Here is a 21,613-nt window from a genome sequence, read left to right on the forward strand (position 1 = left end):
TGTTATTTTGGTCGCTTGTTCTGTTTGATCTTTGTCAATGTACCTTCAGCATGTTATTCAGAATCTGTTTACATTGTGTTCTGTCTCTAACATGTCCTCTGTCCTCATGTAGATGTGCTGGAGGTGGTTAACATGTCCTCTGTCCTCATGTAGATGTGCTGGAGGTGGTTAACATGTCCTCTGTCCTCATGTAGATGTGCTGGAGGTGGTTAACATGTCCTCTGTCCTCATGTAGATGTGCTGGAGGTGGTTAACATGTCCTTTGTCCTCCTGTAGATGTGCTGGAGGTGGTTAACATGTCCTCTGTCCTCATGTAGATGTTAACATGTTCTCCTGTAGATGTACTGGAGGCCAAGCTGGTGGTGTACGAGGAGCAGCAGAGGAAGATGGCCTCCGACCTGGAGCAGGTCACCAAGAGAGCCGCCTCTCAGGTCAGAGTTCAAACCCCACCAGACGGTACCCCCAACATGCACTGCAACGAGGAAGTACCACCTACATCCCGGCATGCAGTGCAGTAGTGGTGTCTAGTCATGATTCTTGAGAATCAATGTTGAGGAAAACAGTGAGGGGTAGATGAATTCATCTATGGATGCATACCTTGACTGTCACTCAAGGTTTCCGTTAACCAGTAATAGCCGGCTTTTGCCCCCCCAACTGGTAATTGAAGCGCGCTTTACATTCGCCAATCAAGTGCATAGGTAGGCAGGCTTCAGCATGTCCCACACCACTTTGCAATGAGCTGGAAGCAGTATGCATTTTGAAAACGTATACTTAATTGTTTGAAACCTGAATGTTTTACTTCATATTATGAGGCATGTCTAACCTTGCATCAAAGTAGCCTAGCCAAAAGTATTTTATAAAGACTTCCATAGGCTTATGCCATTGAAACCAGCAGCCTGTTTCTCTCATGTTCTATTGGTTTTCAAATCAACTTTCTTTCATTGACCAGTAGTCAAACTTCAACCCTAGTCATATTAGCAACCCATGCTAGTTGTTGCATTATTAGATCTCCCCTGCTAAATGTTTTATCTCTGTCTCATGAACCTGCTTTCATGTGCGGTCCGCTAATTGCATTATGGAACAAACATTCGCGTGTAGCCTACTGCCTTGTGCGCATTGCTGCACTTATGTGAAGAAATAATAGTTTATCAACATTTCAAGCAAAACGTTCTGATCTGTTGCATCAGTCTTATTGCTTTTTAATGCAACTGGTTGTATGAATGGTTGTATACAACCTACTGGTTGTATGAATGGTTGTATACAACCTACTGGTTGTATGAATGGTTGTATACAACCTACTGGTTGTATGAATGGTTGTGTACAACCTACTGGTTGTATGAATTTGGGATCTATCGTCCCACAACTGTACCAGAGTGTGTTTGGAATAGCCTATTTCTTTCTTGCACAGAACGAGAAGCTGAACAATAGAATAGGTCAACTTTTCTACTATGGGGGATAGTAGATTGTCATAGGCTAGTGATGTTGCTGTTGGTTACTCCTTGTTGACTGAGGAACAGTAAATGTGGACAGTTATTCTAACATCTTCAAAGTGCTCATCAGAATTCAGTAAGAAGGAGGATTCACAACGTTGCATCCTCCTGTTGCATGTTCTGTTCAGATGAATTACCATCATCTAAATGGGATTTCTCAGCACCTTGGGTGGATGACGTAATCAGGTTACACACCCATCTGGTAAATGCAAATGCTACCGGTCAAATGTCCGGCGCCTCATTTTCCTAACGGAAACCCTGCTGGCACTGTACACCAAACACATCTGACACATCTATCCTATTGACGACTTCACTTCTCTGATGGAAAGCCACTTGTCCTCAGATGAAATCAAACACCACATTCTCCCATGTTGAGTAATCCCTGGATGAGAATAAATGAATGCCCCTTGTGCCTTATCTCTGGACCCAATACTTCCTCCACCCCAAACCAATATCCTGCTTCTCATGTCTTTCTGATCCTATACACACTAGGCCAGCGAGTCAGGTAGTGCCGACGACGCCCAGAGCCAGGTGCTGGACTGGCAGGAGATGGTGTCGGAGGCGGTGACGGCCAGGGACCGTGCCCGCGAGGAGAAGGCCACCATGGCCCTGCGCATGAGCCACATGGAGGAGGAGAGAGAGGGTAAGGGCCCCGCCACCGCTGGGGGGTGATCCACACACACAGGGCGCACTGGCACTACCACGGGGCTGACACACTGTGACACAACACACCACAGACACTAAACCTCACCTCAGACCAAAATGCAAAAGTCGTATCACCCAGCAGCCACCAACCCGCCTCCCTCGACGACACAGAACACAGCTACTTCTCCGTCCAAACCTTTTGTTACATGCTGTCAAACAGCATACATCTTTTACCCAAGGAAAACAGGGAGGAAGGAAGGTGGGAGGGAATTCTAGAGAAGTTATCTGTTAAAGTTCAATGTCTTCTGTTGTTGTTTGAGAGCCCCTCATTGTCCAACTGAGCATGTTTATTTTTTCTTTCATTTTTTCCCTCCAACCCATCCGTCCCCGGCGAGCTTTTCATTCTGGCTCTGCGCCCCCCCCAACCCCTACCCCATGTCCTCCCCCTCCTCCTCCGCTCCCTGCTCCTGGGATGGGGGCAGCCAACAAGAACCTGTTTCCCATCAGTTTTGTGCATGCAGGCCCATCCCCCTCAGCAAAAGCCTGCCCCCACTGTACTGTCCTCAGTTTCCCAGGATCCTTTCCACCTCCTCCGGGGTAAACTGGAGGCAGTACAGTGGAGGCCTGTGCTTTTTTTTAGTCCCTCCTCCATGTAGTGTTTCTTTCTTTCAGTATCTCCCTCTCTTTTTAAGTTTCCTTTCCTCCCACTTTCCCATCCCTCTCTCCTTCCTTCCGTCTCTCCCTCCCCCAACTTTCCCTGCCACCTTCGGACTCCGTTATGACTTCACAATGACGCTGTCATTGAACTGATCTGCAAAACATATTAACACAACAAAATGACAAGGCTTCAATGGTGGTGGGAAGGCTAACGCTAACACTGGAATTAGGACTAGCTGAGGGCGGAGCTTATATGGAAAAAAGAAATTAACCAATGATCTTTATAAAAAAGAATTAAACCAATGATCTTCTTTATAAAAAAGAAATAAACCAATGATCTTGTTTATAAAAAAGAAATAAACCAATGATCTTCTTTATAAAAAAGAAATAAACCAATGATCTTGTTTATAAAGAAGAAATAAACCAATGATCTTGTTTATAAAGAAGAAATAAACCAATGATTTTGTTTATAAAGAAGAAATAAACCAATGATCTTGTTTATAAAGAAGAAATAAACCAATCAAAAGAGCCTTAGAGGACTCTCCTCTAATAGAATTATGAAATATCCTTATTGTTTAATTTATAGAAGATTGAGACTATATCTAAACCACTAATAACATTAAAGTGAAAATTCTAGGCTACAGTCGTGATGTCATTGTGAGCATATTTACTTGACAGATGATGTGGACTGGAATTATATATTATACTGACATAATAGCTTGAGGGAGTTTTAGGTGTTCTCCTAACACACACGCGTGCACACTCATACACAGCAAGTGGTGCTGTTTTTCAACGCTTTCGTCCTCTCCAATCATCTATCCATCTTTACTAACGCTTGCTAACCTCATTGCTGTCATTTGCCTGTGTAACGCTGCCACCCTTGCTGCTTTTAGTTGCTGAAGTAGCTAACTGTTGCAATATCTGATTGGTGCATTCCTACTCAAATGTGGTTTCTGGAGCTCATCTTAACATCTAAATAACAACTGGCTGTCAATGAAATATTGTCATGTCCATTCAATGATTGCTCATCACTTAATAAATTATATGGAGTCAATTCCATATCAGTTCAGTCCGTTCAAGGAGATTCCTTGGAATTCAAGAATCTAAAGTGTCCTCATTGAAAATAAATGACAATTTTTTTATTCGCTTGGCTACATTGACCACTTTGCACTACCACGTCTGCAATCCTAACCCAGTGAAACCCTTCTCTCTGTCACCCAGTGAAACCCTTCTCTCTGTCACCCAATGAAACCCTTCTCTCTGTCACTCTTTGCTTTTAGCTAGTCCTCCCCCATCTACCTGATATCACAAAACAGATGGGAATGAGTTTTGTGCAAATTGTTGGCCCTGATTGATCAATTTGACATAAATGTGATTGCTGCCCCCTCCCCTTCCCGTTGATGGTCCAATCACTGACTAGTGACCACTGATAATTAAAAATGTAGTGACCACTGATCACGGTCCAATCACAATGTGGGCAGCTTTCAGTCGGAATGGCTGTGACCTCCCTGCTTTCCAGTATGCCAAATCACCATTGAAAATGTTGTTGCAGTACAGTCTCCTTGAGCCGTAAAGACAACCACTGCCCCGGCCCGCCCCCCTTCCATCCTCCTCCTGTTTGGTTGCAGCCTGTCTCCCTCCCTATTAGCTGTGCATGGCTTTGACCAGAAACTCTGCTTTTAGGAAAGTCTACAGAGCCACACAATCATCACACACACACACACACACACACACACACACACACACACACACACACACACACACACACACACACGTACGTAATGAACACACGCTCACAGGAGTCTGGAGTGCTCTAGCTTTCTTTCTCTCTCTGGAGTGAGTCTGCACGTTTCCTTGTGTGCAATGCGGCTGTTGTGTGTTCATCCATTGGGTGAGCGTGCTCTTTTGCAGTCTTTCCCTCTTGTCTTTCACCCTCTCTCACTCTTCTCTCCCTATCCATTCTCTCTGTCTCACTCCCTCCTTTCCCTGTATCATCTGTCTTTCTTAAACCATCCTCTATCTCTCCATCTCGCTCTCTCCATCTCGCTCTCTCCATCTCGCTCTCTCCATCTCGCTCTCTCCATCTCGCTCTCTCCATCTCGCTCTCTCCATCTCGCTCTCTCCATCTCGCTCTCTCCATCTCGCTCTCTCCATCTCGCTCTCTCCATCTCGCTCTCTCCATCTCGCTCTCTCCATCTCTCTACCCCCCTCCTGTAATGCATCTCTGGGGTTCAACTCTGTAACCCCAAAACACCGCCCTCATCGCTCCCTTCCCTTCCCTGTGGCACAAAACTGATTGAGGATGACTGGTTCTTTCCCGGCTGCTCCGATCCAGCGCTGGCCAGCCGGCAGCAGGAGTTGGAGGAGGAGCTGGTGCAGGCCCGGGGTCTCACAGGGCCACATAGGAGCGGCAAGAAAATGGGAGGCACCGCCCACCAACACAGCCTGCAGGTACGGAGTAAAAGGGAGAGGGGGAGAATGAATGATGGAGGGGAGGTGTCAAGATGGGTGAGTGATTTAGTAGAGGGGGGGGTGAGTTCAGAGCTGGGAAGGAATAAGGCAGCAATAATAATAAATTGGTGTGTGCTAATATTTGTCCTATTTCAAGTACAAGTGTATTAATACACGTGTGAATCTTTGCATATCCCAACTCTCCCTGAGACACCCTCAGAGTGTGGTCACATGGTCACGGCCAGCAAGGATGCCTGTAGATGATCAGTATAACAAGGGAGATTAAATGTTACTGTAGTTCTGTCTGACGTTAGATTTGTACGCTATCCTCTGTAACATCCCAGACAAAATGTACTTCAGTCACTAGACTAAAATGAGTATTGTCACTCCACCCCCACGCAGGAGGACTTTGAGTTTGATGGCAAGCAGGCGTTCCACCAGGACCCACACAGTGGCGTATCTGAGAGCACCGCCCCGATGGAGGAGGAGGGGGAGAACATGGGAGGTTGGTGGCCTGAGTACACTTCCCCCAACACAGGTGTGAGACCCACTAGACAGTTTACGCTAGCATGCACGTTGTCGCTTTTTGTGTATTTGTCACCCACCCACCACCATTATGGGAGCTTGAGATGTTTTAGTCATTTGGGTTGTTTTGTTGTCATTTTGTCAACGTAGGCCTAACACTCCTCTGCCGTTTTTGGGGTTTTACATGTGGGTGTTTTTTCTCCCTCCAGTCAAACACATTCAACCCCAGAGTTGACTCATCTGTGGGGTTTTATGTCATCTCATCACAAGTTGAGGTGGTTATTATTTGAACATGTGCATGCTGGTTGAACTGGCTTGTATTTGGCTCGCTACGATGTTGGTCCATGTCGAATGGATTGAACTCTTGTCAGTTCATATGAATTTAGGTGGAGAGTTTCCCCCGTCTGTGGTAAGTGTTTGGCTTTTATGCTGTTTTGCATGCCCTGTCTGTTCTTCTTTTTCCTCTCATCTCTCCTTGTGTTTGACACATTCACTGTGTTGAAAGGTTCATGGTTTTTAATGGGACAAAAATATATAAATAAATGTACAAAAACCAGTGACCTTGCATGGGGCAAGTAGCAGGCCAACGATCATAAACTTTGTAATCCATCACAACAATATGTTTGCATGGAAACGTTTCAGTTGTGACTGTATAAAGTGCTGATTCTATGATTACAATTTGCATCCATTTTCGCTAATTATTGTTGATGATAGATAACTACCAGATTTCTCAACCACTGAGTTGATTGTCTCTTTCTTGTCTATGCGACTGCCCTTGCAGGTGGCCTGCGGTCGGTAGTGGAGGAGTTGGAGCTGGAGAGGAACCAGCTGCAGGAACAGATCCTAGGACTGGAGGACCGCTGTCAGGACCTTGAGGACCGGCTGCAGCTGCAGGCTCGCATCGAGTCCCTACAGGTAAACTCTCACGTCTCACAGACCTGGTTGGAACCTCATATCTCACACCTTGTAGAGCTATCAGACCCACATGCTCCTTGCAGAATGCCACACTGTACCAAGATAGCCTCCATAAAGACACTTAAAGCAGGGGTTCCTAAACCTTTTCACTCAGGCCCCTCTTCCAGCATTGGGGAACATCCCACGTCTGTTTCTATGGGCACAAGCACTGTTCATGACACAAACTGTTCACACATTTTGCAGGTTTAAAGCTTATTTCCTGGAATTCTACACATTTTGTTATGGGTTGTATAGAAAATGTTGCAGTTTTAATGCAAATGTTCTTGCAATTATATATATCCTGCCATGTCTAATGTGTATTCATGTAATATTTGTGCTAAAAAACATTAGCTGACATGGGCTAGTTGATCTGGACATTTCTGACAAGTTATAAATAGATCTCTAAGGTATACAATGACCGACATGACAAGAGGAATACTGATAATTTACTACCCAATTCGAAATTTCCCCTTGTCCATTCTATAATTACAACTTTCAAGAGTAAGTTGAAAGCCGGACTGAGTTCCCTAAAAATAATCTCACATTTTTTTGGGGGGGGCCCACAGTTTAGGAACCACTGACTTAAGGGACCTTTCTTACTCCCCTCTCACACTTCCATACCACTCACCATAGATTACCCGCTTATACCCTCCTATACCTCCTGGTCTGTTAATAAAAAGAAGCACACAACTGACTTTGTTCACGGCTTACTTACCTGTGCCAGTTCCTGAGGTAGTGGAAATCTAACCCAGTATATTGTAACTTTGTCAGCTGCTCCCATTATCAACATGTTGCATCTTATAAGTTCTCCTTTGTGTTTGGGAGTTTGTTTTGCCTTTGCTTTTGGATTGACTTTTTACTGAATTCATTTGTACTATTCAGTTCATTGCATGTTTCTTCCCGAGGACTAGGATTTTGTAACAAACTCCTCTAACACAGGTGACGTTTGATGTAGATGAAGAAAGGCGGCCATTTTGGGTTTCCCAGGTGTGTTAGTGTTTGTGTGCGCTAGAGAGAGTACCACCGGCGGTGAAGGCTAATCCTTTGGCTTGTTTGTTTTGGAAACCCACTGTTCTGTGTTCACGGCTTGCGAGCAGTCTTCTAATAAGCGAGTGCTATGTTGAGCATATTTTGCCCACAAATTCAGTGTGGAGAACAAACTCACTTGGTTGGTTAATTGTTCAACCATCATATAAGGAGCATACAAAAGTATATGACAATTCTAATCCGGCCAAGTTCAAAGCATTTTTTTATCCTAAGAAAGGCAAAATAGATAATAGAAATGATACTAAGCCAAAATGTCCTGAAAGCTGAAGTGTGTTCCTTTTATGCTGTGTTGTTTGGACTAAACCTAACACTGTACATAGAAGAAAGGGAGTAGTATTTTGGGTCAATATGTGTGCAGTGAGATGGAGTGAGCTTCCTACTGGCTTTACTCTGAGCTTTTCTCCAAACCATGTTAAACCTTCCCTCTCCTCCCCCTCCCCACAGAACGAGTCAGAGAGACTACAGGGTCAACTGGTCAGCCTTCGGAGCCAGCAGAGCAGGGATGCAGAGAAACACCATCTCCTGGTCACCAGCCTCAACGAGCAGCTCAAAGGGTAAGCCCACGCAATTCATCCTCAATCAAAGTGCTAAACCAAAAAAGGTCACGGGTCACACACATAAATAGTAAACCGGTTCATTTCCCAAATTTGTATTCAGTGCCAGTTACTCATTTAAGGGTAAAAGGAATGTAAGGTTTTTGTACTGAATAGTTTAGCTCCATGCATCTAACTGTAGTCATACGCAAGTTATAAATAAACAAATACAATCAAGCATGTGTAAAGTTGTGCATTGATGATGATCATGTGTTTGTGCTAAAAAAAAAAAGCATGAAATGTATGCATTCACTACTGTAAGTCGCTCTGGATAAGAGCATCTGCTAAATGACTAAAATGTAAATGTAAAATGCTTTTTTGCATTGGAGAATGTAAGATTATCACCATGTCCTCATTTGTAACCTTTAAAACATCTCCTTTCTCTTTGATGCCTTTTAGATTGAGCGACACCCAAGAGTGTCTCGAAACCTCTCTTATAGAGAAGGAGAACACATTAGTCAAGACCTCTGAGAAACTGGAGCTCATCGACAGCCTCCGAGATTCTTTAAAGGAAAAGGAGGCGCAGCACAAAGAGGTCTCCGACAAGCTGCTTCAATCTGAGAACAATGTAAGTACAGTAGCCTGTTTTGGCAATCAATTAATAGTCAAATCTGTTTTATAGTAAGTCATGACACCTTCTTTTCTTCTTTCAGCTCACTGAAGTCTCCGCAAAATGCAGTACCTTTGAAAAACAGTGTTCAGAACTGAAGACAGCGGTTGCAGATCTCACACATAAGCTGAGTGTGCTTAAAGAGAAGGTAAGGTTTCGGGATATGACTACCATGGCTTAATTACTGTGATGAAATATAAATATTAATTGGAATTCAGGTTACAGTTTTTGCATATAAGAAACCAGAACACATGTTTATCTCAGATTTAATAGTTTAGGCGAACTATTACCTTCACACTCATTAAATGGCAATGATATTGACAGTACTTTAGGAGATTTCTGCCTCCAGTAACATATTTGTATTTTTTCCAAACCCGTAGACACAGAAACAAGAGGCCACAATAAAGACTCTTAAAAATGACCTGGATCAGACAAACGATGAACTGGACAAGTTGAACACCACCCATCTGGAAGAAAGGTCTCAGCTGATCCACAACCTTCAAAGCTGTGAACGGGAGATTGATAACCTCAGAGACGTCCTCTCAGACAAGGACAAGGAGATCTTAGCCCTCTCGGGCAACATGGCGGAGTATGCAGAGCAGATCATGGGGCTGAAGCGGGAGATCAAGCACAAGGACGAGGACCTGGTTCGCATCGAGACCGCCCTCACCAAATCGGAGCGGGAGGCACAGATCATCAGAGACTCTCAGAACTCGGACCACCAGGCTCTGAACACCAGGACGGCAGACCTAGTGGAACAGCTGAAGGATGCAGAGACTGAGCTGAGCAAGGCCAAAGAGGAGAAGAAGTCGAGGACAGTAGAGGTGGAGGAGCTGAGGAAGCAAGTGGAAGAGGACAAGCGGATCATCCTGGAACTTCGAGGGGAGATCCAGCAGCACAACGTGGGCCATCGTAATCATCTCTTGGAGTGCGAAACTCAGATCTCTTCACTGAAGGAGAATGTGACTGTTGCTTCCCAGAAACTACAGGAGTCCGAGGGTCTCATCTCTCAGTTGAGGGAAGCAAGTACATCCAGCAAGACACTGAAAGACCAGCTCCAGGACAAGGAGCAGACGTATGAGAAAGAACTCAAATCGGTCGAGGAGGAACGGCACAAGCTTCGCGCAGAGGTGTCCAAACACAACGATGACCTTAAGACCCTGTCCAACCAGCTAGAGAAGCAGACAGAGTGTCACGTACAGTTGAAAAAAGAGGTGCAAGAAAAACTGGAGACAATATCCTCTCTTGAGGAAAAACTCAGGGCCATCCAGGAAGAGGCCAAAGTAGAGCAACAGAAATTTAACACAGAACTGCAAGTCAGAGATTCTGAAAAGGAGAAGTTGACGAAAGACCTGCAGGTTAAATTGGAAAATATCTCAAATATGAAGAAGCTCTTGAAAAACTTGAAGACTGAAAAACAACAACTGCAAGCTGACCTGAAGGAGAAGGCAGATGAACTTAAGTCTCAAAAGCAGCTTGTAGATGAGCTTAATAAAACATCTACGGCAGCTCTTGAACTTAACAGCAGTTTGAACTCTCAAGCAAATGGCCTCAGAGAGGAGAATCAGAGATTGCAACAGGATGTAGCTGGAAAGCAGAAATCCATTTCAGAGATGACAGATGAAAGGGATTCTCTGAGAAGCAAAGTCTCCAACTTCGAAACACAGCATTCAGAAAACAGCAAAGTCATTGAAGGGCTTCTGAAAGACAAGGTGGAGCTGAGTGTTAGAGCCAATGAACTGAACAAGGCCCTGGAGCAAAATAAACAGTCAATTTCCGAGAGTCTATTTGAGAAAACAAATGAATGTAGTCTTCTAACTAAAACACTCCGGGAAAAGGAGGAGACAGTTGCACGTTTACAGGTGCAAATTGACAGTTTGAACACTCAGGTGGAGCAGTTCCATCACAACATTGCTGAAAAAGAGAAGTCTGTCACTGATCAAAACTCACAAGTAGAGGCACAGCAGAGCCAGCTGTCGCAACTCCAGGAAACAATGTATTTACTGCAGGAGCAGGTAACTGCCCTGAAAACTGGGCTCACGGAGAAAGACACCGTATTGCAGCAGAAATCAGATGAGTGTAGCTCTTTACAGAATAAACTTGGGCAGCAGAAAAAGCTTCTATCTAAGCTACAGGGTGAGACTAAATCACTTAAAGGACAATGCTCACAACTGACCCAGCGTCTGGAAGAAAAAGAAGAGACCTTCAGACAAATTACACAGGACTGTGAAAGTCACAAAGACGAGCTTAACAAGAGGAACGAGTCATTGAAGTCACTAAGCAGTCAGCTTGGTGTCATGAACGAGAGCAGTGTGAAGTTGGAGTCTGAAAATACAGAGCTGAAAACCACTCTGGAGAACCACGAAGCAGAAAACAACAAGCTGAGGCATGAGATGGAACAGAGGCAAGCTGAGGTGGTTGGCCTCCACAGTCACTTCCAGGCACTGAGTGAGCAAAACCAACAACTCCGAGCTGCTTATGAGATCAGAGATAAGGAACTTGCCCAGCAAATGCAGGTTACATCTGAGCTTGATAGAAGGGTAAATGTGACTCTTGAGCAGAACACAAACCTGTGCTCACAACTGAACAGTCTGACAGAGGAGAAGCAGATAGTGCAACAGGAATTAGCTGTACAGTCGGAGTCCATTTCTGAATTAACCAAAGAGAAGAACTTACTTCTAGATAAACTTTCCAATTTTGAAATGCAACATTCAGAAAACTGCAAAATTATTGACGGGCTACTGAAAGACAAAAAGGAGCTCAGTGTAGCAGTAGAGGAACTCAACAAGGTCCTAGAGCAAAACAAACAGACCATTTCAGAGAGTTTGCTGGACAAAACAAATAAATGTACTAATCTCACCAAATTGCTTAGAGGGAGTGAAGAGGCACTTGAACATTCACAAGACCAAGTTGACAGCTTGATCACCCAACTTGATCAACTGAACAACAACATGACCGAAAAAGAGAAGACTATCAGAAATCAAAACTCACAATTAGAGGCCCAGCAGAGAGAGTTGTCGCAACTCCAGGAGACATTGGCTCTATTACAGGAGCAGGGGACCGCACTGAAATCTGGGCTCACAGAGAAAGACACCATGTTGCAGCAGAAAGCAGAGGAGTGGAGCTCTTTACAGAATAAACTTAATCAACTGCAGGGCGAGACTAAATCACTTGAAGGGCAATGCTCACAACTGACTCAGCGTCTGGAAGAAAAAGAAGAGACCTTCAGACAAATGACACAGGACTGTGAAAACCACAAAGACGAGCTGAACCAGAGGAACGAGTCATTGAAGTCACTAAGCAGTCAGCTTGGTGTCATAAACGAGTGCAGTGCGAAGTTGGAGTCTGAAAATACAGAGCTGAAGACCACTCTGGAGAACCACGCAGCAGAAAACAAGAAGCTAAGGGAAGAGATGGAACAGAGGCAAACTGAGATATTAGATCTTCGGGACAACATCCAAGCATTGCATGAACAGAATGTCAGACTAAAAACCGAACTCAAAAACTCTGTCACAGAGGCATCCAAGAAACTTGAGGAGATTTCAGTTCTCAGGGCAGAGATCTCTAAAAGGGACAGTTATGTGTCTAATTTAACAAAGCAACTGACAGCAGCCTGCTCGGACAGGGATAGCTTAGGTTTGAATTTGCAGCAGAGTGGTGAGTCCCTAAATCAGCTGGAGATGTTTATTAAGCAGTTACAAGCTAAGTCAGTAGAGGGTGAGGGTCAGATGAGCCAGGCCATAACTGAGCTGCAGACACAAGCTCAGAGTCTTCAGAAAAGCCTTCAAGACAAAGATGTTTCGCTGCATGAGGCGGAGAAACGGCTGAGTCTGCTCAGAGAGAAGTTCACCTTAGAATCTGAGGATTTCAAAACCCAGCTGAATTCAAATGCGGAAACAATGAAATGGCTTCAGGGTGATCTGCGTAATGCGGTGGAACAGAGTAACCAGCTCAGTGGGAGGCTTGAAGAACAAGAGGCACAGCTTAAGCAGAAAGTTGATGATTATGTGAGTTTAAGGACATATGTTTCAGAGCTGGAGGATTCCACCACACAGCTCAGAGGTCAAGTTGACAGCCTGACCTCTGAGTCATCCCTGTTAAAAGAGACCCTGAAAGAGAAAGTGAAGTTCATCCTTGAGGCCCAGAGCACCTCCTCAGCTGTTAGCGAAAGCCTAAATTCAAAACTCAAAACCAAAGATACAGAATGTGAGAGCTTAAAAGAGCAGCTTTCGCACCTCCAAGAGTCTGTTTTAAAGCTCAATACCAAAGATGCAGAATGTGAGAGCTTAAAAGAGCAGCTTTCACACCTCCAAGAGTCTGTTTCAAAGCTCAATAGTAGCCTCAGTGCCCAGTCCTCTGAAGTGGCACGACTTCAACAAGCCTTAGAGGAAAGAGGGACTGCCGTTATGGACCAGTCAAAGGCCCTTCAGGAGCTGCAGAGAAGGGCAGATGAAGCAGCCCTCTTCAAAACCCAGTTCATGGAGAGCACAGAGTTGGTGTCACAACTGCAGGGTCAGATTCAGGAACTCTCCACTAAGTCTGCAAGCCTCAGCCAGTCAGCAGAGGAGAACCAAAGTGCCTTTGTAAATCTTCAGGAGAAGTATGCTGCTCATTTAGAGGAGCTCCAGGAAGCTCGGACGATGCTTTTTCAAAGGGCCGAGGAGATGTCCAGTCTTAACAAGGCCCTCAGTGACAGCAACTGCGCAGTTCAGGCAGCAGAAAACACCATAGAGGTGCTGAGGAATGAGTCTTCCTTGCTACGTCAAGACCTTCGGCAAATCCAAACACTGAATGTCGACCTTTCAAAACAAAAGGAAGACGCCCTTGAAACCCATCAAAGGAGCACCTCAACATTCACTGTCGAAATTGAGAGACTAAAATCTCAGTATTTGCATGTGGCTGCTCAGGTAAATGCACTGACAGAAAATCTTGAGCAGAGAGAGATGTCTCTACATGCCATTAACAGTCAGTACACAGCCCAGGTGAAACAGGCAGAGCATGTAGTGTCAGAAATGAATAAACTAGAAGAGCAAAATAAGAAGCTAAGAGAGGAGATCGCACTGTCAAAGCAAGAAAATCAACAGCGGCTGGATGCAGCAATCAGTGAAAAAGAACGTCTGCAGCAAGAAGTTCAGAAACTCATAATTGAGAGAGATGAACATGGCGAGAGCTACAGCAGCCAGATACAAACAATGCAGGAGCAGTTGCATCTCCAAAAGCAGCAGCAATCCAGCAGCATGAATGAAGTCATGGAGAAAATGGTGGCTGAGAAGGAAAGACTACAGGTTGAGGTTAGTGTCAAAGGTGAAGAAATCACCGGATTGAAATCAGACATTCAAAAGATAGGGAAAACTCTTCAGGACTCTGAGAAGGAGTGGCTATCGGTCCTGGATAGAGAGACGCAGGATAAAAATATCATTGCGGAGCAGTTGAAAAGTGTTGAAAATGAAATTAAATCAAAAGATATTAAAGTTCAAGCATTGAAACAAGACCTAGATAGTTTGCATGAAAAGTTGGCAGAGGCAGCAACAGCAATTAGACAGGGTTCAGATCTGCTTAAAGCGAAAGAGGTAGAGGCATCCACATCCAGAGTTCAGATTGAAAACATCTTAGTATCTGTTCAGGAAAAAGACAAGCATAATATTGAATTGAGGCAGGCTCTTCAAGATATGGAAAGTGAGTTAAGACAATTGGAGGTTAGCAAAGAGTGTTCTGACAAAGATTTGTCTGTATTGTCACTAACCATGTCTGATAGATTAGTTGCTTTAGAGGAGGAAAAGGTCTCCCTACAGACTATGCTCAAACAGTTGAGAGAAAGACATCAGTGTGAGGTAGATTCTTTGAGGGGTGAATTAAATAAAGTTTCAGAATTGTTGAAATGGACAGAGTGTACCCTTAATGATAAAGAAATGGGCTATAAAGGTGAGAATCAACAGAATGTTTTATTGCAAGAAAAGATCCAGCACCTTCATGCACAGCTCCAAACTGAGACTGAGAATCTGAGAGAGGCAGGTATTAAACAGACAGCTCTACTTAGTGACATCCAAACGAAAGATGAGCAGGTCAGCTGCATGACCATCCAAATAAGTCACCAGAAGGAATTGCTAGCAGGTCTCAGTCAACAGTTGAGGGAGAAAGATGCTTCAGTAGCACAGGTAATTGAATCCGCCTCAAACGAAAGGATGAAATACGCAGAGGAAAATAGTAATTTCCTCTCACAGCTGGAAAGCTTGGAAAATGCACAAAGTAGCTCTATGAAACAGCTTGAAAATATGTCCTTGCAACTAGAAGAGAGCAAAGCTCATCTGTCACGCTCTCAAAGTGAACTTGAGACCAAGGATTTGGAGAATGGAGATTTGGTTAAAGAAAGGGATAATCTCAACACTCAGCTCACTAAGTTAACCAAAGAAAAAGAGGTAATGAAAAAGAAGCTCCAAGCTGCCCTGGTTGTAAGGAAAGAACTTTTGAAGAAGCTAGAGGATCATGAACATCAAATAGAGCAGAATGTGAATAAAGGAATTGAGATTTCAGGCTTACAGGATCGGTTGCAAGAACTCACTTTACAAGCTCAAGCTACTACAAAAGAGCATGAAGACATTGTTGCAGATATTAAACGGCAAGTACATCAAAAAGAGGGTGAATTCCTAGAACTGGCCAAGGTCTTAACAGTGCGAGACAGTCTTGTAGAATATTTTGAAATAAATATGCAAACTTTGCAAGCGAAACTAGATGAACAAGAAGCAAGTTTGACAACAGCACTGCATAATCTCAATGAAAAGAGCATCATCATTGATCAACTTAATTCCAACATCTCTGAGAAAGAGGAGGCTTTTGAACAGGAGAGAAGTGGTATGATGCTGAAGTTAGAGAAGCTTCAAGAGGATATGAAAAAGAGTGAGGAGAGTTTGAAGGAGGACATGTCAAGCTCCAGTGCTACAGCTGTTGACATTGAAAACGAGTTGACAAAGGTGAAGCAAGAAAAGGCAATGATGCAGAAAAAGGCTCAAGCTGCTTTACTGGCACGAAAAGAGACTATAAAGAAGTCTCAAGAAAGTGAGAAAAAGTACATCCAAGAGCTTTCAGAATTAAAAGATGATTATAAAGCACTCCTGGAACAACACTGTCAGCAGACCAATGACCTTAATGCTGTCCAGTTAAGTTACGACCAGAAGGTCAGTCAGGCCTCAGTCTCTCAGCTAGGTGAATTGGAGACCCTAAGACTGCTTGTACAGGAACGGGATAAAACGCTTCAAGACCTCAACATGTCCCTATCAGAGAGGGAGAGTCAAGTCCATGCCTCCTCATCATATCAAGCAGAGTTAGAAACCCTTCACTTCAAACTGGAAAGCATGTCCTCTGAGTTGGCAAATAAGGACAAGGTTCTCATAGCACTGGAACAGAAGTCCAAAGCATTATCTGAGAGAATGAGCTGCACAGAAAGTCAACTTAAAAAAGCCCATGCGGAGATAAAGGAGAAGATGGAAGAGCTCGCAAGACAGCAACAAGCAGTGGAGATGGCCGAGCAGCAGCACCAGCAGGAAAAACAAACTATGGTAGATGACCACCTGGTGCTGCAGAACCATTTGGGCGCATTACAAGCCACAGTGGAGGAGCTAAAACACACCTTAGAAGCACTTGTTGGTGAGAAAGAATCCCAGTCGCAGAAATGTATAAGTGAAAGCAAAGAACTAATAGAGGACAGGGATCGAATGAAAGGAGAGCTGGAGAATGCACTCACTACCATCGCCCAGCAATCGTCTGAACTTCAAATCCTCCAAAACACTTGGGCTGAAACTCAACAGCAACTCGGTGAAGAAAAGGAACAGCTGAAAGTGGAGCTTGAAAAAGCACAGTCTCATTCTGCAGAGTCCCAGGCTGAAATGGAAAGTCATAAGCTGCACATGGAATCACTACAGCAGGAAAAAGAAAGCGCCTTCATGGTCATAGAACAATTAAACTGTGAAGTTGCCATGCTGGATGCTCAGCTAAAGGAAGCTGGAAAAGTTTATGAGGAGCTTCTTCAAAAGATACCTGGTTTGCAGGATACATCCTCTGAACACATTGGTGTAATTGGGAAGGAGGTCCAGTATCTTAAGATATCCCCTGAAGAACATGAGATGAGTCTCAAGGAAAGAGATGATGCCCTGGTGATTTCTCAGGCTCTGGCCACAGAAAAGGAAGAGCTTATTGCTGCCTTGGAACAGCAACTGCAGCGGCAGATTCACCTTCACGAAGTTGCCATGGAAAAGATGAGGACTGAAGTTGATGAGCTTCAGCAGAGGTCTCAAGAAGATGCCAGCAAAACAAAGGATCAGGGCAACCAAAGCAAAACAGCACTTCTCACCAGGAAGCTTCAAGCAGCCTTAGTTTCCAGGAAAGAAATCTTGAAAGATAATAGCTCTCTGAAGGAACAAATGCGTATACTCTCAGCTAAAAATGAAGAAATTGGGGCATCATCCACTGTACTGGAAATGTCTGTTACCAAGTTGAAACAACAAAAAGAGGATCTGGAGAGTTCTGTATCATCCCTAAGCAAGGAGAAAGAGAAGCTCATTGCTGAGGTTGATCGCATCCTCAATGATAATCACAATTTATCTGCAGCCTGTGAAAGCCTCAAACTCACCATAGAAAATATCACCCAACAGAAACAGGCATTTTCGTGTCAGCTTGAGTCCCTGAAAGACTCGCAGACGGATGAGTTGTCGGAGTGGAAATCTAAGCACACAGAGCTGAAACAGGAGTATGAGTCACTTTTACAAGCGTACGAGAATGTCAGTAGCGAAATGGACAAGATGAGACAACTATTGGAGGGGGCAAGAAGAGAGAGACAAGAAGCGCTCTTTAAAGCAAACAAATCTGAATCTGAGAGGGAGAATCTGGAGAAGCAAGTTGGGGAGATGGAGGATGAAAATGAGAAAATTAAAGAGAAGATGAGAAAGTTTACTCAGGCCAAGCAGCAGAAAATGGAAGAGCTGGAGGAAGAGAATAAAAAAATCAGAATAGACTTGCTAGAGTTCGACGATAAGCAGAAAGTCACAGTTGAAGAGTTGACTATTAAAAACAACCACTTGGAAGCAGAGATCCACAGCCTTGTAGAGTCCTCAGAAGCTCTCAGAAGGAAGCTAACAGAGATTCAGCTCAACAATGGCAGTATGGCAGAGGCACTCAAAGAAGCAACCTGTTCATTAGAAAAGTGGCCCACCGATTCAAAGGCATGTGAGCAAAACATTCAGCTTAAACTAGATGATGCACTCATTTTGAATAATTCACTGACTGCCCAGATTAAGTCACAGAAGACAGAACTTGCTTCCCAACAGGAAATCAATAAATTAATGCAAAAGGAGAAAGAAACTCTCTCTGAAAGAATTAAACAAATGCAGAATAAGCATGAAAAGGAATTGGGAGAAAAAGACGATGCAATCTCAGAGCTCCAAGAAATGATCAACAGACACAGCCAAGAGACCATCAGCCTAAATGAGAAGGTCAGGATCTTGGAGGACGACAAGTCTATATTACAAGAGGAGCTTGAAAATGTCCAAGAGATCTCGGACAAAGTAAAAAATGAGAATGAATATTTGGAGATGGTGATCCTCAAAAACTCTGAAAGAATTGATGAACTGACAGAGACAGTCAATGTTCTCCAAGCCCAGAACACACAGCTCTCCTCTCAATTGACTGAGAGCAAAGAGAAGGTGACTCAGGTTTGCCAGGAGAAGGAGGAACAGCAGCTGAAGTTAGTTAAGGAGTTTGAGGAGAAACTCAAAATGTTCCAGAGAGGCAATGAGGGCTCCAGAAATATAAAGAAGGAGCTACAGGAACTGCTGAAAGAAAAGCATCATGAAATCAATCATTTGCAACATGACTCCATCAAATACCAGGAGCTTATTTTAGACCTAGAAAGGTCTCTGAAGTCTTCAGAGTCAGCGCATGAACAGGTGGAGAAGGAGCTGAGAGAAATGACAGAGAGGATATCTTCTCTAGAAGAAGGGAGGAGGCATCTTGAAGCTGAGCTTACCACACACAAGAACCTTCTCAATGAGGCAAAGAAAGATTTGACAAACATTAGCTCTGAAAAAGACCAATTGGTTGAGGTAGTATCAGAAAAGAACAATCAATCAGAATGTCAGGTCATGGAGAGAACTAAAGCACTACAGCATGTAGCTGAGCAGCAAAAGAGTATTTTCATGGAGAGGGAGGTAATTTTCCAGCAACATATAGAGGAACTTCTGGGTTCCAAGGAGAGAGAGAGTCAGGTAGTGTTAGAATTGAAGAGGAAAATAGATTCTCAAGATTTACAGATGAATACTCTGACGAGAGAGGCTGACACTAATTTGGCTAAGTTAGCAGCCTTGTCCTCTAGTCCTCATGGTACCGATGCTGTGAAACAGTGGAATGATATGTTCCTAAATACCTTGCATGAGAAAGACAGCCAGCTTCTAGAACAGGGCTTTGTCATAACGAGATTCCTTGAAGACATTCGAGTGAAAGAGAAGGAGATAACTGAACTGCAGGTAACCAAGTCGAGGCTCGAAAGGACACTTGGTGATTACACAGTAGCTGCCACAGCTCAGCAGAGGCAGTTGTTTATAATGGGTGCCAGCAATAGAGAGCTTAACGAAACCGTGGAGCTCCTGAATCAACAGTTGCAGGAACTGAGTGAGCAGGTTGAGAGATTAGAACAGGATAGGAGTGCACTCAACATACATCTCACTGGCAGTGTAGATTCCACATCTAAAATGGAGTTTGATCTTCAGCAGCTGGAAAATACACTTTTAGACACAGAGTCCCAGCTACTCCTCTCGCAGTCTCACGGTGACATGCTTCAGGTTGCTTTTGAGAAACAGGAGGCCATTTCACTGCACCTGAAGTCACTCCTGCAGAACAAAGATGCAGAAATCTCCTCTCTGCTGTCCTCCAGAGATGGACAGATGTCTGGGTATCTAGAACAGCTGCAAGCCAATCACCGTGCCCAGGTTGAAGGCTACGAGGACAGATTAACTGCCTTGTACTATGAAAGGGAGAAAGCTGACAAGGAGTTCAGAAGGCTGGAGAACAAAGTAAAATCCCTTCAAATGAAAGTTGACAAGTCCATTCAGGAAAAGGAAAAAATGGCTGCTCAGATGGGAACATTCAGGAACTCCATGGTCTCCTTGCAGACAGAGAGAGAGCGTTTGATGTCAGAATATAGGATGTCTGAGGCAAGGAATCAGACTGTAATGCAAGGCAAGGAGGGGTCGGCTGAAGGAGACCTCAGTGCAACCAAGGGCCTTAAACACGAGATTAGGACTCTCCTTCATCAGATGGATGACCTGAACTCGGAGAATGCCATGCTCAGGGCACAGCTGATCAGATATAGAGAAGACTTGAATCAGGTCCTGTCCTTGAAGGACAGCCAGTTGAAAGAGTTGCTCAGGAAGCAGCAAGATGCCATCAAAAACCTGGAAAATCAAAAAGCCACAGCTGAAAAGCAGAACCGGAAGACCCTTCTGGAACTCGAGAGGGAAGGAGAGGCAAGCGATGCCTTAAAAGCTGAGAATTCCAAACTTCAAACACAGGTCACTGATCTGGAAGCTAACATATTGGCCCTGAATAAGGGAATGCAAGAAACGAATAAAGGCAAAGTGATTGCCGACTTGCAGCATGCCGTGGCAGCCAAAGCTGCGGAATGTAACGACCTCCAGCAAAAACTGTTTGCTCAGAAAGTGGCAGCGGATGACTGGAAAGGCAGCCTGCAGCTCTTGCAGCGCGAGACTGAGGAGAAACTGGGAGAGGCAGAGGACAAGTACAACAGCGAGCTCGATGCATTTGAACAAGAAGTCGAACTGATGAGAAACGAGAAGGAGACCGCTGACCAGAGGGTTGCTGAGCTGGCCAGGGACCTGATGCAAACTGAGCAGCTGCTGTCCAATGCTAGAGTCCAAAGCACGGACCTGAAGTCTCAGAACGAGTCTCTGGGTAAAGCCATGGCCGCCTTGCAGAACGACCGCGACCAGCTCATCGAGGACTTCAAGATCCTCCGGAACCGATACGACAAGGAGCTCCGAGAGACCCAGGGGGCCATGACCAAGGTGGAGAGACATCTAGGCGACACCACCTCGGAGCTGGCCACCTTGGCCAAAGAGAGACACATACTTGTACAGAAACTCTCTGCTCTAGAGAGCAAAGATGCTCCCTCCCAGCTCACTTCACTGGTAGACGAGCTGTCTGTGGCCTTGTCAGAGAAGGAAGGGCAGTTCCAACGGGTTTCCCTGGAAAACGACACGTATAGCAGTAAGGTATCGGCTTTCTCTAGGTCCATGGCCAGCCTCCAAGATGACCGAGACCGGCTGATGGAGGAGCTGGCTGGGGCAAAGAGGGCATTCGAGTCCAGGCAAGGATTAGGTCCAGAGGTAGTAGGCATCGCGAACACGGGGGAGTCAAATAGCCATAGAAGCAGTGGTATTCAGGCCCTTCAGACTGGGAGAGATGGGCTGGTAAGTCACCAGTTGTGACTCAAAGCTTGTTGTTTAGTTGTCATTTGGTTGTGTTTTGGTTTAGGCTGTGTGTGTGAACTTGCTGACAGCATGCAGGGGACCAGTCAAAAAGCTAATCTACCTGTCATGGCTTTGGTGTGTGCAAGCATGACAATTTGGTTGTGTCGC

General features: G+C 44.6%; 1 protein-coding gene across 4 annotated transcripts in view; it reads left to right on the top strand.

Moving 5' to 3' along the window:
- Window positions 1-21,613, top strand: part of LOC115203463 (golgin subfamily B member 1) — a 54,989-nt gene that overhangs the window by 21,213 nt on the left and 12,163 nt on the right. The window contains exons 13-21 of one of the 4 annotated variants that reach the window (XM_029768157.1): window positions 340-431; window positions 1,983-2,134; window positions 5,084-5,243; window positions 5,646-5,781; window positions 6,550-6,683; window positions 8,214-8,323; window positions 8,762-8,930; window positions 9,016-9,120; window positions 9,353-21,445. In XM_029768157.1, the coding sequence (XP_029624017.1) occupies window positions 340-431; window positions 1,983-2,134; window positions 5,084-5,243; window positions 5,646-5,781; window positions 6,550-6,683; window positions 8,214-8,323; window positions 8,762-8,930; window positions 9,016-9,120; window positions 9,353-21,445 (13,151 nt within the window). The remainder of the gene's footprint in view (window positions 1-339; window positions 432-1,982; window positions 2,135-5,083; window positions 5,244-5,645; window positions 5,782-6,549; window positions 6,684-8,213; window positions 8,324-8,761; window positions 8,931-9,015; window positions 9,121-9,352; window positions 21,446-21,613) is intronic. The other 3 variants (XM_029768160.1, XM_029768158.1, XM_029768159.1) reach the window with 3 other exon arrangements.

Source organism: Salmo trutta, chromosome 12 (genome assembly GCF_901001165.1).
Source record: "Salmo trutta chromosome 12, fSalTru1.1, whole genome shotgun sequence".
NCBI classification, from domain to species: Eukaryota; Metazoa; Chordata; class Actinopteri; order Salmoniformes; family Salmonidae; genus Salmo; species Salmo trutta.